A 27,282-nucleotide genomic window follows, 5' to 3' on the forward strand; every position below is an offset into this window, starting at 1 on the left:
GCACAAACCCACACCATTGATGGGGAAGCTAAATTGAATTGGAACAAACAGGTGTGAATCACCCCCTATGTGTACATTGTAATACTCATTGAGAGAATTCTCTCCTAAATATCACAGCTTGTGCATATAGAACTTGCTATGAACATGTGCATGTGAAGGTACCAAACTTCATTCCACAATAAACCTGTTCAGGATGTGTGTTTTTCCGGAGCACTTATAACCTCCAGTCAGTTTTTTTCTGTCGATGAAGAACTCACCACTGAAGGGCATCCGCTGCGCTACTGTGTTTGCTGCTGGTTTTCCTGCTGCCATGTCATGAGTGCGAGTGCAATGTGGTTTGTTAGCTGCTGCCCAGGCATGTCCAAACTGTGGCCCTCCAGCTGTTGTGAAACCTACACATCCCAGCATGCTTTGCCATTGTTTTAACATTCCCTGATAGCAAAACTGTGACAAGGCATGATGGGACTTGTAGTTTCACAAAAGCTGGATGGCCAAAGTTTGGACATGCCTGCTGAAGACCATTCGGATCTGTGGGTGCTCGGGAGAGCTTCGCCCGATTGGTGGTGTCATGGCAATTGGTAGGGGGCATGTACACATCAAGCAACATTGGTGGAGACCATGCAGAGGATGCTGCCAGATGGGGCACCAAAGGAGGCACATCAATAAAACAATGGCTTGTTTGGAATTTTGCCTGGGGCTGGTAGCGCAGCTCTGGCAGGAAAACTTCCAACTAAACGACTGCAGAATTAAATCCAGGCAGTGGTGAAAACAAATGTACACTTAATTACAAACACACTACTGTATCTCCTGAAATGTACCCCCCACCCAATTGTTACAACCCCCTCTACCAAAATCTACAACCAATTTGGCATTTTGACCTATATTAAAATGGACCAGCCCAAGTCACCCAAAAAAAACCAATACTTGTTGAAATTTGCAAATCATTTTTTTTTATTAATAACAAAAGGATTCTGGACTGGATTCATTTCATATACCAAGTCAATAAGTGCCCCTGAGTAAAGACTACAGCAACAAATGAAGTCAGTCACTCCAACAATTAGTCACGTACAGTAAAGGCCACTCCAACAATTAGTCACGTACAGTAAAGGCCACAACTAGTCACGTACAGTAAAGGCCACAACTGGCTAACATCAGTAGGGTCAAGAAGAGGAAATGAATATGTAAACAGTGTCAATAAAAGAGCACAAGAAGGTAAAACATTTACAACGTTCGGGAAATAGGGTCTTAAGTCCATAAAACCATCACTATGGTAATATAACCCACTCCTCGACATACAGGAGCAAGACCCCAAGAGTGCAAAACGGAACATTTTCACAAACAACAACAAAAACACACAAGTGAAAAAAAATCACAAACTTTCAAAATGCCGGTCTCCATGTAGAGTGGTATGTGCACTCTGCCATACAGAGTGCACACCACTCGTAGATGGACTTGGAAACCTGAGAGGTGGCGTATAGGCCTGCGATAAAGAATAGGAGGGTGGCTGTGGAGAAGGAATTGGTGCAGGGGGAAACGCCGGATATGAAGGGTAATTGGTGGTGGTAGCTGGAGCAGTGGGCTGCGGTATTGTATGTGACGGTAGCACCAGGCGCTCGGGTAGTTGGTCATCGAGCGCGCATGCCAGCGCATCATATACAATCCGTTTGAATCTCCGTGCCTGGACAGGATTCAACTTTTGCATCTCGGACCCAACATTCATGGAAAACTTCATGAATTCATCCGGGGGTTTCTGAAGGACCTCCTCCGCATGTTTAAGAAAATCTTCTGTTCTTGCTAGTCGTGCGCTGGAAGCTTTAGCCGCCACTCGTTTCTTCTTGGTGGCAGGTTGATGAGGTGGTGTGTCAGCCTCGGTAGCTTCCCGGTCTGTCGGAGCACTGATGTCAGGGTCCATTTCCAAGTCCGAAAAAACGAGCTAGAATGAGTTAAATATATAAAAATATAAATAAATATTTTTAACTTTAAACCAAAAAACGTGCAGTGGCTTGTAGAAAGTAAAAATACCATATTTGTCAAAAATGTAAGGTGTAATAAACAAAGGGTGTATGATGTGTCAAGAGATTCCGATGTTCTCAGACACTTTGTACACCCTTTGTTTATTACCTCTATGTCTGTTTCTGGGATGATGCTTTTTGTATAAAGTAATAAGATGGTTTTGGTTATTTTATGAAGCGCACTGATATGATAACACCTTTCCTACAAAAATGTAAGGTATGCAAGTGAAAATGTGACCATATGACAAATATTCATGGTTAAGAAGGAATATATATATATATATATATATATATATATATATATATATATATATATACATATACATACATACACATACGATGGTGGCACACGCTAAAAGCAGAGTCGGAATCACGTCATGGATGTCATTTTGACATCCATGACGTGACTCCGACTCTGCTTTTAGCGTGTGCCGCCATTGTTTGTGTGTATACATTGGTCCCTTCACTGGGTTTCCTGGACGTGCACCGCAGTTTACTCATCAGACGGATGTGCTGCTCCATATCGACATAGATATATATATATATATATACACACACACACACATATATGCATATACACATACATATACAGGCATTCGCCACTTTATTAAAGTAGAGTCAGATTTTGATAAAAATACTTGTCAAGTTTATTTCTTCAACATGCCAGAAGAGTTATATTAAAAAACATCACCATACTCCGTTTTACAATATAACTCTTCTGACATGTTGAAGCAATAAACTTGACAAGTATTGTTATCAAAATCTGACTCTATTTTGATAAAGTGGCGAGTGCCTGTGTCTCTACAATAGAGAAAACCCCTATAATTTGGAGTACGGAGCAAGCACTGGGCCCCTTCACGGACACGCCACCGTTGACACCAATTCCTAAGTGAGAGTGCGGTCTACACCCACAGAATATGAATACATATATATATATATATATAGATAGATAGATAGATATACATACACATATATACATACACACACATATATACATACACACGTATCTATATTTACATACCAGTTCATCACTGCCCGACTGCTCATCCTCTAAACCCCCGGGAGATCCTGGCTTGTCGTTGCATGACGACTTCCTCTTGGGGTCTTGGCCAATAGTGAAGAGGAGTTGATTGTAATACCACAGTGATGGTTTGTGAACTTGAGCCGTCCCTGCTCCCGAACGTTGGGAATCCTCCACCCTCTTGTGCTCCTTCTTAAAAACGGTACGCATATTCTGAATCCTCTTCTTGACCCAGGCAACGTTAGCATCATTGAATTTGCTTTTACTGTACGTGACTAATTGTTGGAAGGCCTTTTCTTTCTTGTGTTTGTTACTGTACTCCTTACTATTTACTCTCCAAAGGCACTCATTGGCTTGGTAAATGTCTATGAATCCAGTCCAGAAAATTTTTTTTTCATTGTCACTTGACATCTCTATACTAAAAATTGTTAGACAAAAAATGTGTTAAAAATGGCTCCAAAAAAAAAAAAAATTATAATACACAAAGTAAAACAACAACTAAAACACTAAATACCACCCTAATACCGGTTTCAGACCGCAATTGCAGGGTCGCAAGTGACTTAGAAACTGTTCAGTCCCGGTGCGACTCTGCATGTGCGGTCTGTGCAGATCAAATCAGCGAATGGGCAATATTGCCGGTTCACTGACGTCATGTGGGGGCTTGGTATTGCGTCATGGGTAGCGGGGGAGGAGGCAGCACTTAAGTTGCGTACACACGGGCTATTATCTCTCGCAATATGGTCGCTGAGCGACCTTATTGCTGGCAGTTGAAGTGTGCACCGGCGATAAATCGCCGGATGCGCGCTCCCGTTTTCAGCCCCTAAATGGTCGCTGGTCGGAGGAGCATGCTCTTCCGACCAGTGACTTCCCCCGCCTCTTCTCCTCTTCATTTTCATCAGCGACCATCTCTGGTCACTAAAGAAAACGGGACACTGAGCAATATGATTGCTAGCAATATATTGCCAGCGATCATATTGCTCCATGTGTACGCACCATTAACCCCATTATGATCGCTGGTCGCAGGGGTTCCCTTTCATCAGCGACCACCACAGGTCGCTGATGAAAAGGAGACACTGAGCAATATAGTGCTGAACAATATTTCGCCCCCGATACATGGATACAGACGCCGACACAGACCAGGGCTACCTACGGGCTCAAGATAGGTAAGTATCAGTATGTGGATGTATTAAACTTTTATTTTTCACATGTCAGTGTGTTTATTGTACTATTTTTTTTACTGTGGAACTACAAGTTCCAGCGGGCCCTTTAATGCCCCGCAGGCTGGGACTTCTGGTTCTCCAAGTCCCAGCTTGCGGGGGAGGCTTGCTGGGACTCATAGTTCCACAGTAAAAGACAATAGTTTTTATTCTATTTTTTTACACAATTCCATCAGCCCGATGCCCACCGCACAGGGGCATCGGGGAAAGCACCAGGCTTCAGCCTGGTCAGGTAAGTCCTGGAGGGGGGGTACCCCTTTATTGGGGGGTCCCCACTTCCCCAGGGCCCCTGGCCAGGCTGACTGGTCAGTAGGGATGAATGCTTTGGCCGCGGGAACTTATATAATAAGTGTCCCCCGGCTGTGGCATTACCCTGCTGGATGGTTTGGCCTGGGGCTGGTTCTTAAAATACGGGGGACCCCTAGTCATTTTGTCCCCCGTGTTTTGGGAGCGAGCTCCGGACCTGGAGCCTGGGGTTGGTTGTAAAAAAATCAGGGAACCCCTATTTGTCGGGCTTCCTGATTCTTTTAATACCAGCCCCGGCTCCTTCAGCCTGGTGCTGGTTACGGCAGTGGGGGGGGGACCCCATACCGTTTTTTTTTTAATGGGTAAAAGGTCTACCCCTTTCCACTGCAAAAAATGGCTTTTAAATGGGTAAAACACTGCTTTTTACCCGTTTAAAAAAACACAGTATTTTTAAACGGGTACAGCAACCTGGAGCATTCCCACTGCAGCTGTACCCGTTTACAAAGCCTAAAAAAACGGCAAATTACCGTGTAAAGGCTGCAGTGGGAAAGGGGTATAACTGGACAGTGTAGGGGCAAACATACATGGTGCACGCAAGCATTAAAATTTTCAAAATGTAGATGGCTGTATTCGCATTTAGTGGCCATATACATGGTCACTAAATACTAATACAAGCCAGCAGGCTGCAGTTAAAAAAAAAAAAACAGTATAAAGTCACCGGCATGGCTGTAACCAGCCCCGGCCTCAAAGAGCCTGTCCTGTTTAAAAAAAAAAAAAAAAAACAACAACATTGGGCAAACTGAGTAGGGGGATCCCCTGATTTTTTTTTAAACACCGTGGTGGTCCCCCCTCCCAAGTATAACCAGAATACGGTCATTGGGTCACCACCAAGTAGGTCAACAAGCATTAGGTCGACTCGACCTTAGGCCAACATGCTGTAAGGTCGACAAGACTTTAGGTCGACAGGGTCATTAGGTCGACATGGTTTTTTAAAACAGTTTTGAGCCAACATGTGCCGACAGGCGGTATATTATGCCCTACCATCCACTAGGGCATGGTGTGCTGAGCGTAGCAAGCCCGAAGCATGGCGAGCGCAGTGAGCCATACGTTTATGTTGACTGTGTTGACATAAAGGTAACATTTAAAAAATAAAAACTTGAAAAAACTTGTTGACTTTTCAATGTCGACCTTACCCATGTCGACCTAATGTAGTGTTCCCTCTAGAAATGAGGGCGGGCAGGGCGTCGCAGCGCAAGGGGGGCAGACCGGGCCCGCCGATGTCACAATTTTGGGCGTTCCCGGGCACGGACGTCACGAAAAGAAGCGCTGGGAATCGCCGTGTAAGGCGGCGCTGCGCTTCCCTTTGCACACAGCCAGGTTTTAGCGGGGCGCTGCTAGCAGGGCGCATTTTGCCCTGTAAAAATCGCTAAAACAGCCTAGCGGGAACACTACTAATGACCCTGTTGACCTAATCCATGTAGACCTTATGACCCTGTCAACCTTACCAATGTCAAACTACACTTATGTCCACCTTTCAGCATGTTGACCTAGACACATGTCAACCTAAATGCATGTCGACCTAATGACAGTCTGGTGACCAACTGACCCACACCCGTATATGCAGCCCCAGGCTCTTTGAGCCAGTGCTGGTTCTAGAAATACAGGGGACAAAATGAATAGGGGGTCCCCTGTATTTCAGCAACCAGCACCAGGCTCTTGGACCGGTCCTGGTTCCAAAAATACGGGGGACAAAAAGAGTAGGGGTCCCTCGTATTTTTGGAACCAGCACCAGGCTCTTGGACTGATCCTGGTTCCAAAAATACGGGGGACAAAAAGAGTAGGGGTCCCCCGTATTTTTGGAACCAGCACCAGGCTCTTGGACTGATCCTGGTTCCAAAAATACGGGGGACAAAAAGAGTAGGGGTCCCCCGTATTTTTGGAACCAGCACCAGGCTCCAACAGCCAGTGGTGTAATGCCACAGCCGGGGGAGACTTTTTATATAAGCTGCCCCGGCCGTCACATTAACACCCTGACTGGTCAGCCCTGCCTGGGTCCCTGGGAGAGTGGGGACACCCCCAATAAAGGTGTCCCCCCCCCCCCCAAGGCCACCCCAGGCAGGGTTGAAGCCTGGGGCTGTCCCCGACACCCTTTGCTGGTGGGTGCCGGGCTGATAGTTTATTAACCATTGGTGGTCAGTGGGGTAATTACTTTAATTTAGATTCATTGGTGGTCAGTGGGGTAATATGTTTCATTGGTGGTCAGTGGGGTAATTAGTTTAATCATTGGTGGTCAGTGGGGTATAAATTTTTTCAATAAATACATTGGTGGCAGTGTGAAAAAAGCACTTAATACATTGGTGGACAGTGGGGACCCTTTATACTTTAACATACTTACCAGCGGCGTCTTCTCCCAGCAGCGTGTCTCTGTCCAGCGGCAACTCCGTCTTCACTGCAGAGTGTGATGGAGGAGGTCGGAGGGCAGGGGGCGCGGCTTCCGGCGGCAGTCTCCTCCCGGCGCATCCTTCCCGCAGGCTTTCCTCCAGGCGAGCGGCGAACGACGGCAGAGCAGGTAAAATTGACCTGCCCTGCACGGGCGACGGCGGCGGGTGACGACCGATCGACGGGAACGCGCACCGTCGTTCGCCGCTCGTCGGCCTGCCCATACACACTCCACAATTTTTTGAGCATTATCGTTCATTAGTGCCAAAATGAACGATATTGGTCAAAAAATCGTAGAGTGTGTATGCACCTTAAGTCATGTTTCCAATATTTTCCATTGCAAGATACAAGCCGGTTTGAGTGTTTGGGGCACATTTTAGCTAAAATCATCCTACGGGGCCTAACTGCTTATGCTAAAGCCTGCCTATTTTGAATGGCGTAGTGGTCACTGCAACCTCCAAAAAAATCAGGACTTACTACCCCAATAACCTGCTAACTCACCCCTGAAATACTTACTTATTCACACTATTTTGTTCATTTGACTTGTTTCTAATTTGAAATGCCCATTTTTGTGGGGCCAGAAAGGTGCGTCTTTAAAAGTCGATTTCTACGATACCCCACTTTTGCGCGTCGGACCGCGACTTTTTCCGGAAACGCCGAAAAACCGCAATTTTCAGGAGAAACGAGACGTACATCCTCCCCCTCTGCCGCCCACCCACCCAACTGACAGCCAGCCAGCAGACAAGCACAGAGAGTTCCGTGGGTCTGTCTGTGATGTCATAAAGGGCCTGCTGATCAATGGCCAGCTCTCTGATTGGCTGCTGTGTTTGATTGACAGATTGAATCTGGCAGCTGATTGGCTGTCTACCCTAAAGTGCATTACACACCCCTGATGGTACCACTGGCTAAGACTCCACCTCAGCTCATTGATTAATTATAAATTTAGAACAAATGATGGATGAAAGCAGGCAGGCCGGCCATTTTTTTCACGCTCATTGGACTTGTTTAATGCAATGCACCTTTGTATATTCACATGCATTCGCTTCATGCTGTAACCACTGTGCATAAAAATTTGGAAACATGTCATACAGTGTATCATTTGCTGTCTAAGTCATGTTTCCCATATTTTCCATTGCAAGATACAAGCCGGTTTGAGTGTTTGGGGCACATTTTAGCTAAAATCATCCTACGGGGCCTAACTGCTTATGCTAAAGCCTGCCTATTTTGAATGGCGTAGTGGTCACTGCAACCTCCAAAAAAATCAGGACTTACTACCCCAATAACCTGCTAACTCACCCCTGAAATACTTACTTATTCACACTATTTTGTTCATTTGACTTGTTTCTAATTTGAAATGCCCATTTTTGTGGGGCCAGAAAGGTGCGTCTTTAAAAGGCGATTTCTACGATACCCCACTTTTGCGCGTCGGACCGCGACTTTTTCCGGAAACGCCGAAAAACCGCAATTTTCAGGAGAAACGAGACGTACATCCTCCCCCTCTGCCGCCCACCCACCCAACTGACAGCCAGCCAGCAGACAAGCACAGAGAGTTCCGTGGGTCTGTCTGTGATGTCATAAAGGGCCTGCTGATCAATGACCAGCTCTCTGATTGGCTGCTGTGTTTGATTGACAGATTGAATCTGGCAGCTGATTGGCTGTCTACCCTAAAGTGCATTACACACCCCTGATGGTACCACTGGCTAAGACTCCACCTCAGCTCATTGATTAATTATAAATTTAGAACAAATGATGGATGAAAGCAGGCAGGCCGGCCATTTTTTTCACGCTCATTGGACTTGTTTAATGCAATGCACCTTTGTATATTCACATGCATTCGCTTCATGCTGTAACCACTGTGCATAAAAATTTGGAAACATGGCATACAGTGTATCATTTGCTGTCTAAGTCATGTTTCCCATATTTTCCATTGCAAGATACAAGCCGGTTTGAGTGTTTGGGGCACATTTTAGCTAAAATCATCCTACGGGGCCTAACTGCTTATGCTAAAGCCTGCCTATTTTGAATGGCGTAGTGGTCACTGCAACCTCCAAAAAAATCAGGACTTACTACCCCAATAACCTGCTAACTCACCCCTGAAATACTTACTTATTCACACTATTTTGTTCATTTGACTTGTTTCTAATTTGAAATGCCCATTTTTGTGGGGCCAGAAAGGTGCGTCTTTAAAAGGCGATTTCTACGATACCCCACTTTTGCGCGTCGGACCGCGACTTTTTCCGGAAACGCCGAAAAACCGCAATTTTCAGGAGAAACGAGACGTACATCCTCCCCCTCTGCCGCCCACCCACCCAACTGACAGCCAGCCAGCAGACAAGCACAGAGAGTTCCGTGGGTCTGTCTGTGATGTCATAAAGGGCCTGCTGATCAATGGCCAGCTCTCTGATTGGCTGCTGTGTTTGATTGACAGATTGAATCTGGCAGCTGATTGGCTGTCTACCCTAAAGTGCATTACACACCCCTGATGGTACCACTGGCTAAGACTCCACCTCAGCTCATTGATTAATTATAAATTTAGAACAAATGATGGATGAAAGCAGGCAGGCCGGCCATTTTTTTCACGCTCATTGGACTTGTTTAATGCAATGCACCTTTGTATATTCACATGCATTCGCTTCATGCTGTAACCACTGTGCATAAAAATTTGGAAACATGGCATACAGTGTATCATTTGCTGTCTAAGTCATGTTTCCCATATTTTCCATTGCAAGATACAAGCCGGTTTGAGTGTTTGGGGCACATTTTAGCTAAAATCATCCTACGGGGCCTAACTGCTTATGCTAAAGCCTGCCTATTTTGAATGGCGTAGTGGTCACTGCAACCTCCAAAAAAATCAGGACTTACTACCCCAATAACCTGCTAACTCACCCCTGAAATACTTACTTATAATCACACTATTTTGTTCATTTGACTTGTTTCTAATTTGAAATGCCCATTTTTGTGGGGCCAGAAAGGTGCGTCTTTAAAAGGCGATTTCTACGATACCCCACTTTTGCGCGTCGGACCGCGACTTTTTCCGGAAACGCCGAAAAACCGCAATTTTCAGGAGAAACGAGACGTACATCCTCCCCCTCTGCCGTCCACCCACCCAACTGACAGCCAGCCAGCAGACAAGCACAGAGAGTTCCGTGGGTCTGTCTGTGATGTCATAAAGGGCCTGCTGATCAATGGCCAGCTCTCTGATTGGCTGCTGTGTTTGATTGACAGATTGAATCTGGCAGCTGATTGGCTGTCTACCCTAAAGTGCATTACACACCCCTGATGGTACCACTGGCTAAGACTCCACCTCAGCTCATTGATTAATTATAAATTTAGAACAAATGATGGATGAAAGCAGGCAGGCCGGCCATTTTTTTCACGCTCATTGGACTTGTTTAATGCAATGCACCTGTGTATATTCACATGCATTCACTTCATGCTATAACCACTGTGCATAAAAATTTGGAAACATGGCATACAGTGTATCATTTGCTGTCTAAGTCATGTTTCCCATATTTTCCATTGCAAGATACAAGCCGGTTTGAGTGTTTGGGGCACATTTTAGCTAAAATCATCCTACGGGGCCTAACTGCTTATGCTAAAGCCTGCCTATTTTGAATGGCGTAGTGGTCACTGCAACCTCCAAAAAAATCAGGACTTACTACCCCAATAACCTGCTAACTCACCCCTGAAATACTTACTTATTCACGCTATTTTGTTCATTTGACTTGTTTCTAATTTGAAATGCCCATTTTTGTGGGGCCAGAAAGGTGCGTCTTTAAAAGGCGATTTCTACGATACCCCACTTTTGCGCGTCGGACCGCGACTTTTTCCGGAAACACAGAAAAACCGCAATTTTCAGGAGAAACGAGACGTACATCCTCCCCCTCTGCCGCCCACCCACCCAACTGACAGCCAGCCAGCAGACAAGCACAGAGAGTTCCGTGGGTCTGTCTGTGATGTCATAAAGGGCCTGCTGATCAATGGCCAGCTCTCTGATTGGCTGCTGTGTTTGATTGACTGATTGAATTTGGCAGCTGATTGGCTGTCTACCCTAAAGTGCATTACACACCCCTGATGGTACCACTGGCTAAGACTCCACCTCAGCTCATTGATTAATTATAAATTTAGAACAAATGATGGATGAAAGCAGGCAGGCCGGCCATTTTTTTCACGCTCATTGGACTTGTTTAATGCAATGCACCTTTGTATATTTACATGCATTCGCTTCATGCTGTAACCACTGTGCATAAAAGTTTGGAAACATGGCATACAGTGTATCATTTGCTGTCTAAGTCATGTTTCCCATATTTTCCATTGCAAGATACAAGCCGGTTTGAGTGTTTGGGGCACATTTTAGATAAAATCATCCTACGGGGCCTAACTGCTTATGCTAAAGCCTGCCTATTTTGAATGGCGTAGTGGTCACTGCAACCTCCAAAAAAATCAGGACTTACTACCCCAATAACCTGCTAACTCACCCCTGAAATACTTACTTATTCACACTATTTTGTTCATTTGACTTGTTTCTAATTTGAAATACCCATTTTTGTGGGGCCAGAAAGGTGCGTCTTTAAAAGGCGATTTCTACGATACCCCACTTTTGCGCATCGGACCGCGACTTTTTCCGGAAACGCCGAAAAACCGCAATTTTCAGGAGAAACGAGACGTACATCCTCCCCCTCTGCCGCCCACCCACCCAACTGACAGCCAGCCAGCAGACAAGCACAGAGAGTTCCGTGGGTCTGTCTGTGATGTCATAAAGGGCCTGCTGATCAATGGCCAGCTCTCTGATTGGCTGCTGTGTTTGATTGACAGATTAAATCTGGCAGCTGATTGGCTGTCTACCCTAAAGTGCATGACACACCCCTGATGGTACCACTGGCTAAGAATCCACCTCAGCTCATTGATTAATTATAAATTTAGAACAAATAATGGATGAAAGCAGGCAGGCCGGCCATTTTTTTCACGCTCATTGGACTTGTTTAATGCAATGCACCTTTGTATATTCACATGCATTCGCTTCATGCTGTAACCACTGTGCATAAAAATTTGGAAACATGGCATACAGTGTATCATTTTCTGTCTAAGTCATGTTTCCCATATTTTCCATTGCAAGATACAAGCCGGTTTGAGTGTTTGGGGCACATTTTAACTAAAATCATCCTACGGGGCCTAACTGCTTATGCTAAAGCCTGCCTATTTTGAATGGCGTAGTGGTCACTGCAACCTCCAAAAAAATCAGGACTTACTACCCCAATAACCTGCTAACTCACCCCTGAAATACTTACTTATTCACACTATTTTGTTCATTTGACTTGTTTCTAATTTGAAATGCCCATTTTTGTGGGGCCAGAAAGGTGCGTCTTTAAAAGGCGATTTCTACGATACCCCACTTTTGCGCGTCGGACCGCGACTTTTTCCGGAAACGCCGAAAAACCGCAATTTTCAGGAGAAACGAGACGTACATCCTCCCCCTCTGCCGCCCACCCACCCAACTGACAGCCAGCCAGCAGACAAGCACAGAAAGTTCCGTGGGTCTGTCTGTGATGTCATAAAGGGCCTGCTGATCAATGACCAGCTCTCTGATTGGCTGCTGTGTTTGATTGACAGATTGAATCTGGCAGCTGATTGGCTGTCTACCCTAAAGTGCATTACACACCCCTGATGGTACCACTGGCTAAGACTCCACCTCAGCTCATTGATTAATTATAAATTTAGAACAAATGATGGATGAAAGCAGGCAGGCCGGCCATTTTTTTTTACGCTCATTGGACTTGTTTAATGCAATGCACCTGTGTATATTCACATGCATTTACTTCATGCTGTAACCACTGTGCATAAAAATTTGGAAACATGGCATACAGTGTATCATTTGCTGTCTAAGTCATGTTTCCCATATTTTCCATTGCAAGATACAAGCCGGTTTGAGTGTTTGGGGCACATTTTAGCTAAAATCATCCTACGGGGCCTAACTGCTTATGCTAAAGCCTGCCTATTTTGAATGGCGTAGTGGTCACTGCAACCTCCAAAAAAATCAGGACTTACTACCCCAATAACCTGCTAACTCACCCCTGAAATACTTACTTATTCACACTATTTTGTTCATTTGACTTGTTTCTATTTTGAAATGCCCATTTTTGTGGGGCCAGAAAGGTGCGTCTTTAAAAGGCGATTTCTACGATACCCCACTTTTGCGCGTCGGACCGCGACTTTTTCCGGAAACGCAGAAAAACCGCAATTTTCAGGAGAAACGAGACGTACATCCTCCCCCTCTGCCGCCCACCCACCCAACTGACAGCCAGCCAGCAGACAAGCACAGAGAGTTCCGTGGGTCTGTCTGTGATGTCATAAAGGGCCTGCTGATCAATGGCCAGCTCTCTGATTGGCTGCTGTGTTTGATTGACAGATTGAATCTGGCAGCTGATTGGCTGTCTACCCTAAAGTGCATTACACACCCCTGATGGTACCACTGGCTAAGACTCCACCTCAGCTCATTGATTAATTATAAATTTAGAACAAATGATGGATGAAAGCAGGCAGGCCGGCCATTTTTTTCACGCTCATTGGACTTGTTTAATGCAATGCACCTTTGTATATTCACATGCATTCGCTTCATGCTGTAACCACTGTGCATAAAAATTTGGAAACATGGCATACAGTGTATCATTTGCTGTCTAAGTCATGTTTCCCATATTTTCCATTGCAAGATACAAGCCGGTTTGAGTGTTTGGGGCACATTTTAGCTAAAATCATCCTACGGGGCCTAACTGCTTATGCTAAAGCCTGCCTATTTTGAATGGCGTAGTGGTCACTGCAACCTCCAAAAAAATCAGGACTTACTACCCCAATAACCTGCTAACTCACCCCTGAAATACTTACTTATTCACACTATTTTGTTCATTTGACTTGTTTCTAATTTGAAATGCCCATTTTTGTGGGGCCAGAAAGGTGCGTCTTTAAAAGGCGATTTCTACGATACCCCACTTTTGCGCGTCGGACCGCGACTTTTTCCGGAAACGCCGAAAAACCGCAATTTTCAGGAGAAACGAGACGTACATCCTCCCCCTCTGCCGCCCACCCACCCAACTGACAGCCAGCCAGCAGACAAGCACAGAGAGTTCCGTGGGTCTGTCTGTGATGTCATAAAGGGCCTGCTGATCAATGGCCAGCTCTCTGATTGGCTGCTGTGTTTGATTGACAGGTTGAATCTGGCAGCTGATTGGCTGTCTACCCTAAAGTGCATTACACACCCCTGATGGTACCACTGCCTAAGACTCCACCTCAGCTCATTGATTAATTATAAATTTAGAACAAATGATGGATGAAAGCAGGCAGGCCGGCCATTTTTTTCACGCTCATTGGACTTGTTTAATGCAATGCACCTGTGTATATTCACATGCATTCACTTCATGCTGTAACCACTGTGCATAAAAATTTGGAAACATGGCATACAGTGTATAATTTGCTGTCTAAGTCATGTTTCCCATATTTTCCATTGCAAGATACAAGCCGGTTTGAGTGTTTGGGGCACATTTTAGCTAAAATCATCCTACGGGGCCTAACTGCTTATGCTAAAGCCTGCCTATTTTGAATGGCGTAGTGGTCACTGCAACCTCCAAAAAAATCAGGACTTACTACCCCAATAACCTGCTAACTCACCCCTGAAATACTTACTTATTCACGCTATTTTGTTCATTTGACTTGTTTCTAATTTGAAATGCCCATTTTTGTGGGGCCAGAAAGGTGCGTCTTTAAAAGGCGATTTCTACGATACCCCACTTTTGCGCGTCGGACCGCGACTTTTTCCGGAAACACAGAAAAACCGCAATTTTCAGGAGAAACGAGACGTACATCCTCCCCCTCTGCCGCCCACCCACCCAACTGACAGCCAGCCAGCAGACAAGCACAGAGAGTTCCGTGGGTCTGTCTGTGATGTCATAAAGGGCCTGCTGATCAATGGCCAGCTCTCTGATTGGCTGCTGTGTTTGATTGACTGATTGAATTTGGCAGCTGATTGGCTGTCTACCCTAAAGTGCATAACACACCCCTGATGGTACCACTGGCTAAGACTCCACCTCAGCTCATTGATTAATTATAAATTTAGAACAAATGATGGATGAAAGCAGGCAGGCCGGCCATTTTTTTCACGCTCATTGGACTTGTTTAATGCAATGCACCTTTGTATATTCACATGCATTCGCTTCATGCTGTAACCACTGTGCATAAAAATTTGGAAACATGGCATACAGTGTATCATTTGCTGTCTAAGTCATGTTTCCCATATTTTCCATTGCAAGATACAAGCCGGTTTGAGTGTTTGGGGCACATTTTAGCTAAAATCATCCTACGGGGCCTAACTGCTTATGCTAAAGCCTGCCTATTTTGAATGGCGTAGTGGTCACTGCAACCTCCAAAAAAATCAGGACTTACTACCCCAATAACCTGCTTACTCACCCCTGAAATACTTACTTATTCACACTATTTTGTTCATTTGACTTGTTTCTAATTTGAAATGCCCATTTTTGTGGGGCCAGAAAGGTGCGTCTTTAAAAGGCGATTTCTACGATACCCCACTTTTGCGCGTCGGACCGCGGCTTTTTCCGGAAACGCAGAAAAACCGCAATTTTCAGGAGAAACAAGACGTACATCCTCCCCCTCTGCCGCCCACCCACCCAACTGACAACCAGCCAGCAGACAAGCACAGAGAGTTCGGTGGGTCTGTCTGTGATGTCATAAAGGGCCTGCTGATCAATGGCCAGCTCTCTGATTGGCTGCTGTGTTTGATTGACAGATTGAATCTGGCAGCTGATTGGCTGTCTACCCTAAAGTGCATTACACACCCCTGATGGTACCACTGGCTAAGACTCCACCTCAGCTCATTGATTAATTATAAATTTAGAACAAATGATGGATGAAAGCAGGCAGGCCGGCCATTTTTTTCACGCTCATTGGACTTGTTTAATGCAATGCACCTGTGTATATTCACATGCATTCGCTTCATGCTGTAACCACTGTGCATAAAAATTTGGAAACATGGCATACAGTGTATCATTTGCTGTCTAAGTCATGTTTCCCATATTTTCCATTGCAAGATACAAGCCGGTTTGAGTATTTGGGGCACATTTTAGCTAAAATCATCCTACGGGGCCTAACTGCTTATGCTAAAGCCTGCCTATTTTGAATGGCGTAGTGGTCACTGCAACCTCCAAAAAAATCAGGACTTACTACCCCAATAACCTGCTAACTCACCCCTGAAATACTTACTTATTCACACTATTTTGTTCATTTGACTTGTTTCTAATTTGAAATGCCCATTTTTGTGGGGCCAGAAAGGTACGTCTTTAAAAGGCGATTTCTACGATACCCCACTTTTGCGCGTCGGACCGCGACTTTTTCCGGAAACGCCGAAAAACCGCAATTTTCAGGAGAAACGAGACGTACATCCTCCCCCTCTGCCGCCCACCCACCCAACTGACAGCCAGCCAGCAGACAAGCACAGAGAGTTCCGTGGGTCTGTCTGTGATGTCATAAAGGGCCTGCTGATCAATGGCCAGCTCTCTGATTGGCTGCTGTGTTTGATTGACAGATTGAATCTGGCAGCTGATTGGCTGTCTACCCTAAAGTGCATTACACACCCCTGATGGTACCACTGGCTAAGACTCCACCTCAGCTCATTGATTAATTATAAATTTAGAACAAATGATGGATGAAAGCAGGCAGGCCGGCCATTTTTTTCACGCTCATTGGACTTGTTTAATGCAATGCACCTTTGTATATTCACATGCATTCGCTTCATGCTGTAACCACTGTGCATAAAAATTTGGAAACATGGCATACAGTGTATCATTTGCTGTCTAAGTCATGTTTCCCATATTTTCCATTGCAAGATACAAGCCGGTTTGAGTGTTTGGGGCACATTTTAGCTATAATCATCCTACGGGGCCTAACTGCTTATGCTAAAGCCTGCCTATTTTGAATGGCGTAGTGGTCACTGCAACCTCCAAAAAAATCAGGACTTACTACCCCAATAACCTGCTAACTCACCCCTGAAATACTTACTTATTCACACTATTTTGTTCATTTGACTTGTTTCTAATTTGAAATGCCCATTTTTGTGGGGCCAGAAAGGTGCGTCTTTAAAAGGCGATTTCTACTATACCCCACTTTTGCGCGTCGGACCGCGACTTTTTCCGGAAACGCAGAAAAACCGCAATTTTCAGGAGAAACGAGACGTACATCCTCCCCCTCTGCCGCCCACCCACCCAACTGACAGCCAGCCAACAGACAAGCACAGAGAGTTCCGTGGGTCTGTCTGTGATGTCATAAAGGGCCTGCTGATCAATGGCCAGCTCTCTGATTGGCTGCTGTGTTTGATTGACAGATTGAATCTGGCAGCTGATTGGCTGTCTACCCTAAAGTGCATTACACACCCCTGATGGTACCACTGGCTAAGACTCCACCTCAGCTCATTGATTAATTATAAATTTAGAACAAATGATGGATGAAAGCAGGCAGGCCGGCCATTTTTTTCACGCTCATTGGACTTGTTTAATGCAATGCACCTTTGTATATTCACATGCATTCGCTTCATGCTGTAACCACTGTGCATAAAAATTTGGAAACATGGTATACAGTGTATCATTTGCTGTCTAAGTCATGTTTCCCATATTTTCCATTGCAAGATACAAGCCGGTTTGAGTGTTTGGGGCACATTTTAGCTAAAATCATCCTACGGGGCCTAACTGCTTATGCTAAAGCCTGCCTATTTTGAATGGCGTAGTGGTCACTGCAACCTCCAAAAAAATCAGGACTTACTACCCCAATAACCTGCTAACTCACCCCTGAAATACTTACTTATTCACACTATTTTGTTCATTTGACTTGTTTCTAATTTGAAATGCCCATTTTTGTGGGGCCAGAAAGGTGCGTCTTTAAAAGGCGATTTCTACGATACCCCACTTTTGCGCGTCGGACCGCGACTTTTTCCGGAAACGCCGAAAAACCGCAATTTTCTGGAGAACGAGACTTACATCCTCCCCCTCTGCCGCCCACCCACCCAACTGACAGCCAGCCAGCAGACAAGCACAGAGAGTTCCGTGGGTCTGTCTGTGATGTCATAAAGGGCCTGCTGATCAATGGCCAGCTCTCTGATTGGCTGCTGTGTTTGATTGACAGATTGAATCTGGCAGCTGATTGGCTGTCTACCCTAAAGTGCATTACACACCCCTGATGGTACCACTGGCTAAGACTCCACCTCAGCTCATTGATTAATTATAAATTTAGAACAAATGATGGATGAAAGCAGGCAGGCCGGCCATTTTTTTTCACGCTCATTGGACTTGTTTAATGCAATGCACCTGTGTATATTCACATGCATTCGCTTCATGCTGTAACCACTGTGCATAAAAATTTGGAAACATGGCATACAGTGTATCATTTGCTGTCTAAGTCATGTTTCCCATATTTTCCATTGCAAGATACAAGCCGGTTTGAGTGTTTGGGGCACATTTTAGCTAAAATCATCCTACGGGTCCTAACTGCTTATGCTAAAGCCTGCCTATTTTGAATGGCGTAGTGGTCACTGCAACCTCCAAAAAAATCAGGACTTACTACCCCAATAACCTGCTAACTCACCCCTGAAATACTTACTTATTCACACTATTTTGTTCATTTGACTTGTTTCTAATTTGAAATGCCCATTTTTGTGGGGCCAGAAAGGTGCGTCTTTAAAAGACGATTTCTATGATACCCCACTTTTGCGCGTCGGACCGCGACTTTTTCCGGAAACGCTTAAAAACCGCAATTTTCAGGAGAAACGAAACGTACATCCTCCCCCTCTGCCGCCCACCCACCCAACTGACAGCCAGCCAGCAGACAAGCACAGAGAGTTCCGTGGGTCTGTCTGTGATGTCATAAAGGGCCTGCTGATCAATGGCCAGCTCTCTGATTGGCTGCTGTGTTTGATTGACAGATTGAATCTGGCAGCTAATTGGCTGTCTACCCTAAAGTGCATTACACACCCCTGATGGTACCACTGGCTAAGACTCCACCTCAGCTCATTGATTAATTATAAATTTAGAACAAATGATGGATGAAAGCAGGCAGGCCGGCCATTTTTTCACGCTCATTGGACTTGTTTAATGCAATGCACCTTTGTATATTCACATGCATTCGCTTCATGCTGTAACCACTGTGCATAAAAATTTGGAAACATGGCATACAGTGTATCATTTGCTGTCTAAGTCATGTTTCCCATATTTTCCATTGCAAGATACAAGCCGGTTTGAGAGTTTGGGGCACATTTTAGCTAAAATCATCCTACGGGGCCTAACTGCTTATGCTAAAGCCTGCCTATTTTGAATGGCGTAGTGGTCACTGCAACCTCCAAAAAAATCAGGACTTACTACCCCAATAACCTGCTAACTCACCCCTGAAATACTTACTTATTCACACTATTTTGTTCATTTGACTTGTTTCTAATTTGAAATGCCCATTTTTGTGGGGCCAGAAAGGTGCGTCTTTAAAAGGCGATTTCTACGATACCCCACTTTTGCGCGTCAGACCGCGACTTTTTCCGGAAACGCCGAAAAACCGCAATTTTCAGGAGAAACGAGACGTACATCCTCCCCCTTTGCCGCCCACCCACCCAACTGACAGCCAGCCAGCAGACAAGCACAGAGAGTTCCGTGGGTCTGTCTGTGATGTCATAAAGGGCCTGCTGATCAATGGCCAGCTCTCTGATTGGCTGCTGTGTTTGATTGACAGATTGAATCTGGCAGCTGATTGGCTGTCTACCCTAAAGTGCATTACACACCCCTGATGGTACCACTGGCTAAGACTCCACCTCAGCTCATTGATTAATTATAAATTTAGAACAAATGATGGATGAAAGCAGGCAGGCCGTCCATTTTTTTCACGCTCATTGGACTTGTTTAATGCCATGCACCTTTGTATATTCACATGCATTCGCTTCATGCTGTAACCACTGTGCATAAAAATTTGGAAACATGGCATACAGTGTATCATTTGCTGTCTAAGTCATGTTTCCCATATTTTCCATTGCAAGATACAAGCCGGTTTGAGTGTTTGGGGCACATTTTAGCTAAAATCATCCTACGGGCCTAACTGCTTATGCTAAAGCCTGCCTATTTTGAATGGCGTAGTGGTCACTGCAACCTCCAAAAAAATCAGGACTTACTACCCCAATAACCTGCTAACTCACCCCTGAAATACTTACTTATTCACACTATTTTGTTCATTTGACTTGTTTCTAATTTGAAATGCCCATTTTTGTGGGGCCAGAAAGGTGCGTCTTTAAAAGGCGATTTCTACGATACCCCACTTTTGCGCGTCGGACCGCGACTTTTTCCGGAAACGCAGAAAAACCGCAATTTTCAAGAGAAACGAGACGCACATCCTCCCCCTCTGCCGCCCACCCACCCAACTGACAGCCAGCCAACAGACAAGCACAGAGAGTTCCGTGGGTCTGTCTGTGATGTCATAAAGGGCCTGCTGATCAATGGCCAGCTTTCTGATTGGCTGCTGTGTTTGATTGACAGATTGAATCTGGCAGCTGATTGGCTGTCTACCCTAAAGTGCATTACACACCCCTGATGGTACCACTGGCTAAGACTCCACCTCAGCTCATTGATTAATTATAAATTTAGAACAAATGATGGATGAAAGCAGGCAGGCCGGCCATTTTTTTCACGCTCATTGGACTTGTTTAATGCAATGCACCTTTGTATATTCACATGCATTCGCTTCATGCTGTAACCACTGTGCATAAAAATTTGGAAACATGGTATACAGTGTATCATTTGCTGTCTAAGTCATGTTTCCCATATTTTCCATTGCAAGATACAAGCCGGTTTGAGTGTTTGGGGCACATTTTAGCTAAAATCATCCTACGGGGCCTAACTGCTTATGCTAAAGCCTGCCTATTTTGAATGGCGTAGTGGTCACTGCAACCTCCAAAAAAATCAGGACTTACTACCCCAATAACCTGCTAACTCACCCCTGAAATACATACTTATTCACACTATTTTGTTCATTTGACTTGTTTCTAATTTGAAATGCCCATTTTTGTGGGGCCAGAAAGGTGCGTCTTTAAAAGGCGATTTCTACGATACCCCACTTTTGCGCGTCGGACCGCGACTTTTTCCGGAAACGCAGAAAAACCGCAATTTTCTGGAGAACGAGACTTACATCCTCCCCCTCTGCCGCCCACCCACCCAACTGACAGCCAGCCAGCAGACAAGCACAGAGAGTTCCGTGGGTCTGTCTGTGATGTCATAAAGGGCCTGCTGATCAATGGCCAGCTCTCTGATTGGCTGCTGTGTTTGATTGACAGATTGAATCTGGCAGCTGATTGGCTGTCTACCCTAAAGTGCATTACACACCCCTGATGGTACCACTGGCTAAGACTCCACCTCAGCTCATTGATTAATTATAAATTTAGAACAAATGATGGATGAAAGCAGGCAGGCCGGCCATTTTTTTTCACGCTCATTGGACTTGTTTAATGCAATGCACCTGTGTATATTCACATGCATTCGCTTCATGCTGTAACCACTGTGCATAAAAATTTGGAAACATGGCATACAGTGTATCATTTGCTGTCTAAGTCATGTTTCCCATATTTTCCATTGCAAGATACAAGCCGGTTTGAGTGTTTGGGGCACATTTTAGCTAAAATCATCCTACGGGTCCTAACTGCTTATGCTAAAGCCTGCCTATTTTGAATGGCGTAGTGGTCACTGCAACCTCCAAAAAAATCAGGACTTACTACCCCAATAACCTGCTAACTCACCCCTGAAATACTTACTTATTCACACTATTTTGTTCATTTGACTTGTTTCTAATTTGAAATGCCCATTTTTGTGGGGCCAGAAAGGTGCGTCTTTAAAAGGCGATTTCTACGATACCCCTCTTTTGCGCGTCGGACCGCGATTTTTTCTGGAAACGCTTAAAAACCGCAATTTTCAGGAGAAACGAAACGTACATCCTCCCCCTCTGCCGCCCACCCACCCAACTGACAGCCAGCCAGCAGACAAGCACAGAGAGTTCCGTGGGTCTGTCTGTGATGTCATAAAGGGCCTGCTGATCAATGGCCAGCTCTCTGATTGGCTGCTGTGTTTGATTGACAGATTGAATCTGGCAGCTGATTGGCTGTCTACCCTAAAGTGCATTACACACCCCTGATGGTACCACTGGCTAAGACTCCACCTCAGCTCATTGATTAATTATAAATTTAGAACAAATGATGGATCAAAGCAGGCAGGCCGGCCGGCCATTTTTTTCACGCTCATTGGACTTGTTTAACCCCTTCATGACAGAGCCAGTTTGTGCCTTCATGACAGAGCCCTTTTTTTCAAATCTGACATGTCTCACTTAAGTGGGGATAACTTTTTTTTGCTTTTACTTATCCCAGTGATTTTGAGATTGTTTTCTCGTGACACATTGTACTTCAAGTTAGTGGTAAATTTTGGTCGATACAGTCGGTGTTTTTTTGTGAAAAATACCAAAATGTCGTAAAAAAATGGAAAATTTAGCAATATGCAAAATGTTAAATTTTCTGCTTGTGAGACAAATAATCATACCACTCAAAATAGTTAATAACTAACATAGACCATATGTCTACTTTATGTTGCCATCATTATTTCAACCCCCTTTTCATTTTTTTGGACACTAGGAGGCTTCAAATATGACTAGCAAATTCTCAAATTTTCAAGAAAATTTCAAACACTGATTTTTTTAGGGACCAGTTCAGTTCTGATGTGACTTTGAGGGACTTGTATGTGAGACACCCCCATAAATGATGCCATTTCAAAAACTGCACCCCTCACAGTATTCAAAACAGCATTTTGGAAGTTTGTTAACCCTTTAGGTGTTTCACAGGAATTAAAACAAAGTGTAGGTGAAATTTCAAAATTTCTTTTTTTTTGCAGAGTTTAAATTTTAATACATTTTTCTAACAAATACAGTAGATTTTACTAGAGAAATGTGACTAAAAATTGATTCCCCCAATTCTTGTGTTTTCAAAAATATCCTATATGTGGCCCTAGTGTGCACGTTGACCAAACCACAGGCTTCATAATAGAAGGAGCACCTACTTGATTTTGGAGCCTCCTTTTTATGAGATTTTTTTTTAGGCACCATGTAGGTTTCTAGGCACCATAAGTGCTAAAAGTTAGGAACCTTCCCCACAAGTCACCCCATTTTGCAATCTACACCCCTCAGGGAATTCATCTAGGGGTATAGTGTACATTTCAAACCCCCAGGGGTTTCACCAATTTTGGTACAACTGGGATGTGAAAATGGAAAATTACATTTTTTTTACACAAACATGCAGTTCTGGCTCAAAATTTTTCATTTTCACAAGGAATGAAGGAGACAAAGCACCCCAAAATCTGTGCCCCAATTTCTCCCGAGTACGGCAATGCCTCACATGTGACCAAAAAATACCAGTGGGGCGCATAGCAGGACTCAGAAGGGAAGGAGTGATTTTTGGATTTGGCAGCACAGATTTTGGTGGAATGAATGGTGGGTGCCATGTTGCATTAGCAAGACTCCCAAAGCACCAATACAGTGGAACCCCCCCACAAGTCACCCCATTTTGCAAAGTACACCCCTCAGGGAATTCATCTAGGGGTATAGTGTACATTTCAAACCCCCAGGGGTTTCACCAATTTTGATACAACCGGGATGTGAAAATGGAAAATTACATTTTTTTACACAAACATGCAGTTATGGCTCAAAATTTTTCATTTTCACAAGGAATGAAGGAGACAAAGCACCCCAAAATCTGTGCCCCAATTTCTCCCGAGTACGGCAATGCCTCACATGTGACCAAAAAATACCAGTTGGGTGCATGGCAGGACTCAGAAGGGAAGGAGTGATTTTTGGATTTTGCAGCACAGATTTTGGTGGAATGAATGGTGGGTGCTATGTTGCACCAATACAGTGGACCCCCCCCACAAGTCACCCCATTTTGCAAAGTACACCCCTCAGGGAATTCATCTAGGGGTATAGTGTACATTTCAAACCCCCAGGGGTTTCACCAATTTTGGTACAACTGGGATGTGAAAATGGAAAATTAAATTTTTTTACACAAACATGCAGTTCTGGCTCAAAATTTTTCATTTTCACAAGGAATGAAGGAGACAAAGCACCCCAAAATCTGTGCCCCAATTTCTCCCGAGTACGGCAATGCCTCACATGTGACCAAAAAATACCAGTGGGGCGCATTGCAGGACTCAGAAGGGAAGGAGTGATTTTTGGATTTGGCAGCACAGATTTTGGTGGAATGAATGGTGGGTGCCATGTTGCATTAGCAAGACTCCCAAAGCACCAATAGAGTGGAACCCCCCCACAAGTCACCCCATTTTGCAAACTACACCCCTCAGGGAATTCATCTAGGGGTATAGTGTACATTTCAACCCCCCAGGGGTTTCACCAATTTTGATACAACTGGGCAGTGAAAATGAAAAATTACATTTTTTTACACAAAAATGCAGTTCTGGCTCAAAATTTTTCATTTTCACAAGGAATGAAGGAGACAAAGCACCCCAAAATCTGTGCCCCAATTTCTCCCGAGTACGGCAATGCCTCACATGTGACCAAAAAATACCAGTTGGGCGCATGGCAGGACTCAGAAGGGAAGGAGTGATTTTTGGATTTGGCAGCACAGATTTTGGTGGAATGAATGGTGGGTGCCATGTTGCATTAGCAAGACTCCCAAAGCACCAATAGAGTGGAACCCCCCGCAGTTCTGGCTCAAAATTTTTCATTTTCACAAGGAATGAAGGAGACAAAGCACCCCAAAATCTGTGCCCCAATTTCTCCCGAGTACGGCAATGCCTCACATGTGACCAAAAAATACCAGTTGGGCGCATGGCAGGACTCAGAAGGGAAGGAGTGATTTTTGGATTTGGCAGCACAGATTTTGGTGGAATGAATGGTGGGTGCCATGTTGCATTAGCAAGACTCCCAAAGCACCAATAGAGTGGAACCCCCCCACAAGTCACCCCATTTTGCAAAGTACACCCCTCAGGGAATTCATCTAGGGGTATAGTGTACATTTCAAACCCCCAGGGGTTTCACCAATTTTGATACAACTGGGCAGTGAAAATGAAAAATTACATTTTTTTACACAAAAATGCAGTTCTGGCTCAAAATTTTTCATTTTCACAAGGAATGAAGGAGACAAAGCACCCCAAAATCTGTGCCCCAATTTCTCCCGAGTACGGCAATGCCTCACATGTGACCAAAAAATACCAGTTGGGCGCATGGCAGGACTCAGAAGGGAAGGAGTGATTTTTGGATTTGGCAGCACAGATTTTGGTGGAATGAATGGTGGGTGCCATGTTGCATTAGCAAGACTCCCAAAGCACCAATAGAGTGGAACCCCCCCACAAGTCACCCCATTTTGCAAAGTACACCCCTCAGGGAATTCATCTAGGGGTATAGTGTACATTTCAAACCCCCAGGGGTTTCACCAATTTTGATACAACTGGGCAGTGAAAATGAAAAATTACATTTTTTTACACAAAAATGCAGTTCTGGCTCAAAATTTTTCATTTTCACAAGGAATGAAGGAGACAAAGCACCCCAAAATCTGTGCCCCAATTTCTCCCGAGTACGGCAATGCCTCACATGTGACCAAAAAATACCAGTTGGGCGCATGGCAGGACTCAGAAGGGAAGGAGTGATTTTTGGATTTGGCAGCACAGATTTTGGTGGAATGAATGGTGGGTGCTATGTTGCATTACCAATACAGTGGAACCCCCCCACAAGTGACCCCATTTTGCAAACTACACCCCTCAGGGAATTCATCTAGGGGTATAGTGTACATTTCAAACCCCCAGGGGTTTCACCAATTTTGGTACAACTGGGCTGTGAAAATGAAAAATTACATTTTTTTACACAAAAATGCAGTTCTGGCTCAAAATTTTTCATTTTCACAAGGAATGAAGGAGACAAAGCACCCCAAAATCTGTGCCCCAATATCTCCCGAGTACGGCAATGCCTCACATGTGACCAAAAAATACCAGTTGGGCGCATGGCAGGACTCAGAAGGGAAGGAGTGATTTTTGGATTTGGCAGCACAGATTTTGGTGGAATGAATGGTGGGTGCTATGTTGCATTACCAATACAGTGGAACCCCCCCACAAGTGACCCCATTTTGCAAACTACACCCCTCAGGGAATTTATCTAGGGGTATAGTGTACATTTCAAACCCCCAGGGGTTTCACCAATTTTGGTACAACTGGGCTGTGAAAATGAAAAATTACATTTTTTTACACAAAAATGTACTTCTGGCTCAAAATTTTTCATTTTCACAAGGAATGAAAGAGACAAAGCACCCCAAAATCTGTGCCCCCATTTCTCCAGAGTACGGCAATGCCTCACATGTGACCAAAAAATACCAGTTGGGCGCATGGCAGGACTCAGAAGGGAAGGAGTGATTTTTGGATTTTGCAGCTCAGATTCTGGTGGAATGAATGGTGGGTGCTATGTGGCATTAGCAAGACCCCCGATGCACGGTGAAATGATGAACCTAATAATCCATCGATGTGTGGTATATTTTGAAACACTCCTTTATACATAGGCCGGGTTTGTCGGGGCAAGTTTCACAGTGGAAAATAGTTTCCTTTCTTATTCCCTTTTTATAGCAAACTTTGCACCTTTTTTGTGTCCTGCCCTTTCTTGCAGTGGAGGGGATTTCGTTGGGAAAATGCTGCCCTGGTACAATACGGGGGCCAGTACTAGAAGTACTGGGGCCCTCTGCCTGCTGGTTCCCAAATATTAGGCCCTTTATGACTTCCTCTTGAAAGTGCATAAATGTCCCCCTCTGGCCGGTAGAACGGAATAGCACGTAAGCGTTATACAGTGCCATCTGGATGATATACACGGCCAGCTTCTTGTACCAGATATTTGTTTTCCGCAGGGCACTGTACGGCTTCAGTACCTGATCTGAAAGATCCACTCCGCCCATGTACTTATTGTAATCTAGGATACAATTTGGTTTTGAGGTGTGGGTACTGGTACCTCGTACAGGGATGGAGGTGGTACTGTCTCCATGAATTGTTGTCAGTATAAGGACATCCCTCTTGTCCTTATATTTGACCAACAACATATTTTCGGTGCATATTCCCCTGCTTTCACCCCTTCTCATTACTTGGGCAATGTGCGTTTTGGGGAGGCCTCTTTGGTTCTTGCGCACAGTACCGCAAGCTGCTGTACCTCTTGAACCAAGGGCCTTAAACAGGGGGATGCTGGTGTAAAAGTTATCCACATAGAGGTGATAACCCTTATCCAGGAAGGGGTGCATTAAATCCCAGAC

At 44.7% G+C, this 27,282-nt stretch overlaps 1 protein-coding gene across 1 annotated transcript; it reads right to left on the bottom strand.

Annotated features, from left to right (window-relative positions):
- Positions 1-1,369: 1,369 nt before the first annotated feature.
- LOC146058454 (uncharacterized) lies at positions 1,370-6,939 on the bottom strand. Its single transcript, XM_083170738.1, has 3 exons — positions 6,892-6,939; positions 3,034-3,451; positions 1,370-1,933 (listed from the first exon to the last, which is right to left on the bottom strand). Exons 2-3 carry the CDS (start codon positions 3,442-3,444, stop codon positions 1,370-1,372), a joined length of 975 nt encoding a protein of 324 aa, XP_083026864.1. The 5' UTR covers positions 3,445-3,451; positions 6,892-6,939.
- Positions 6,940-27,282: the final 20,343 nt, after the last annotated feature.

Source organism: Crinia signifera, chromosome 2 (genome assembly GCF_055691185.1).
Source record: "Crinia signifera chromosome 2, ASM5569118v1, whole genome shotgun sequence".
NCBI lineage: Eukaryota > Metazoa > Chordata > Amphibia > Anura > Myobatrachidae > Crinia > Crinia signifera.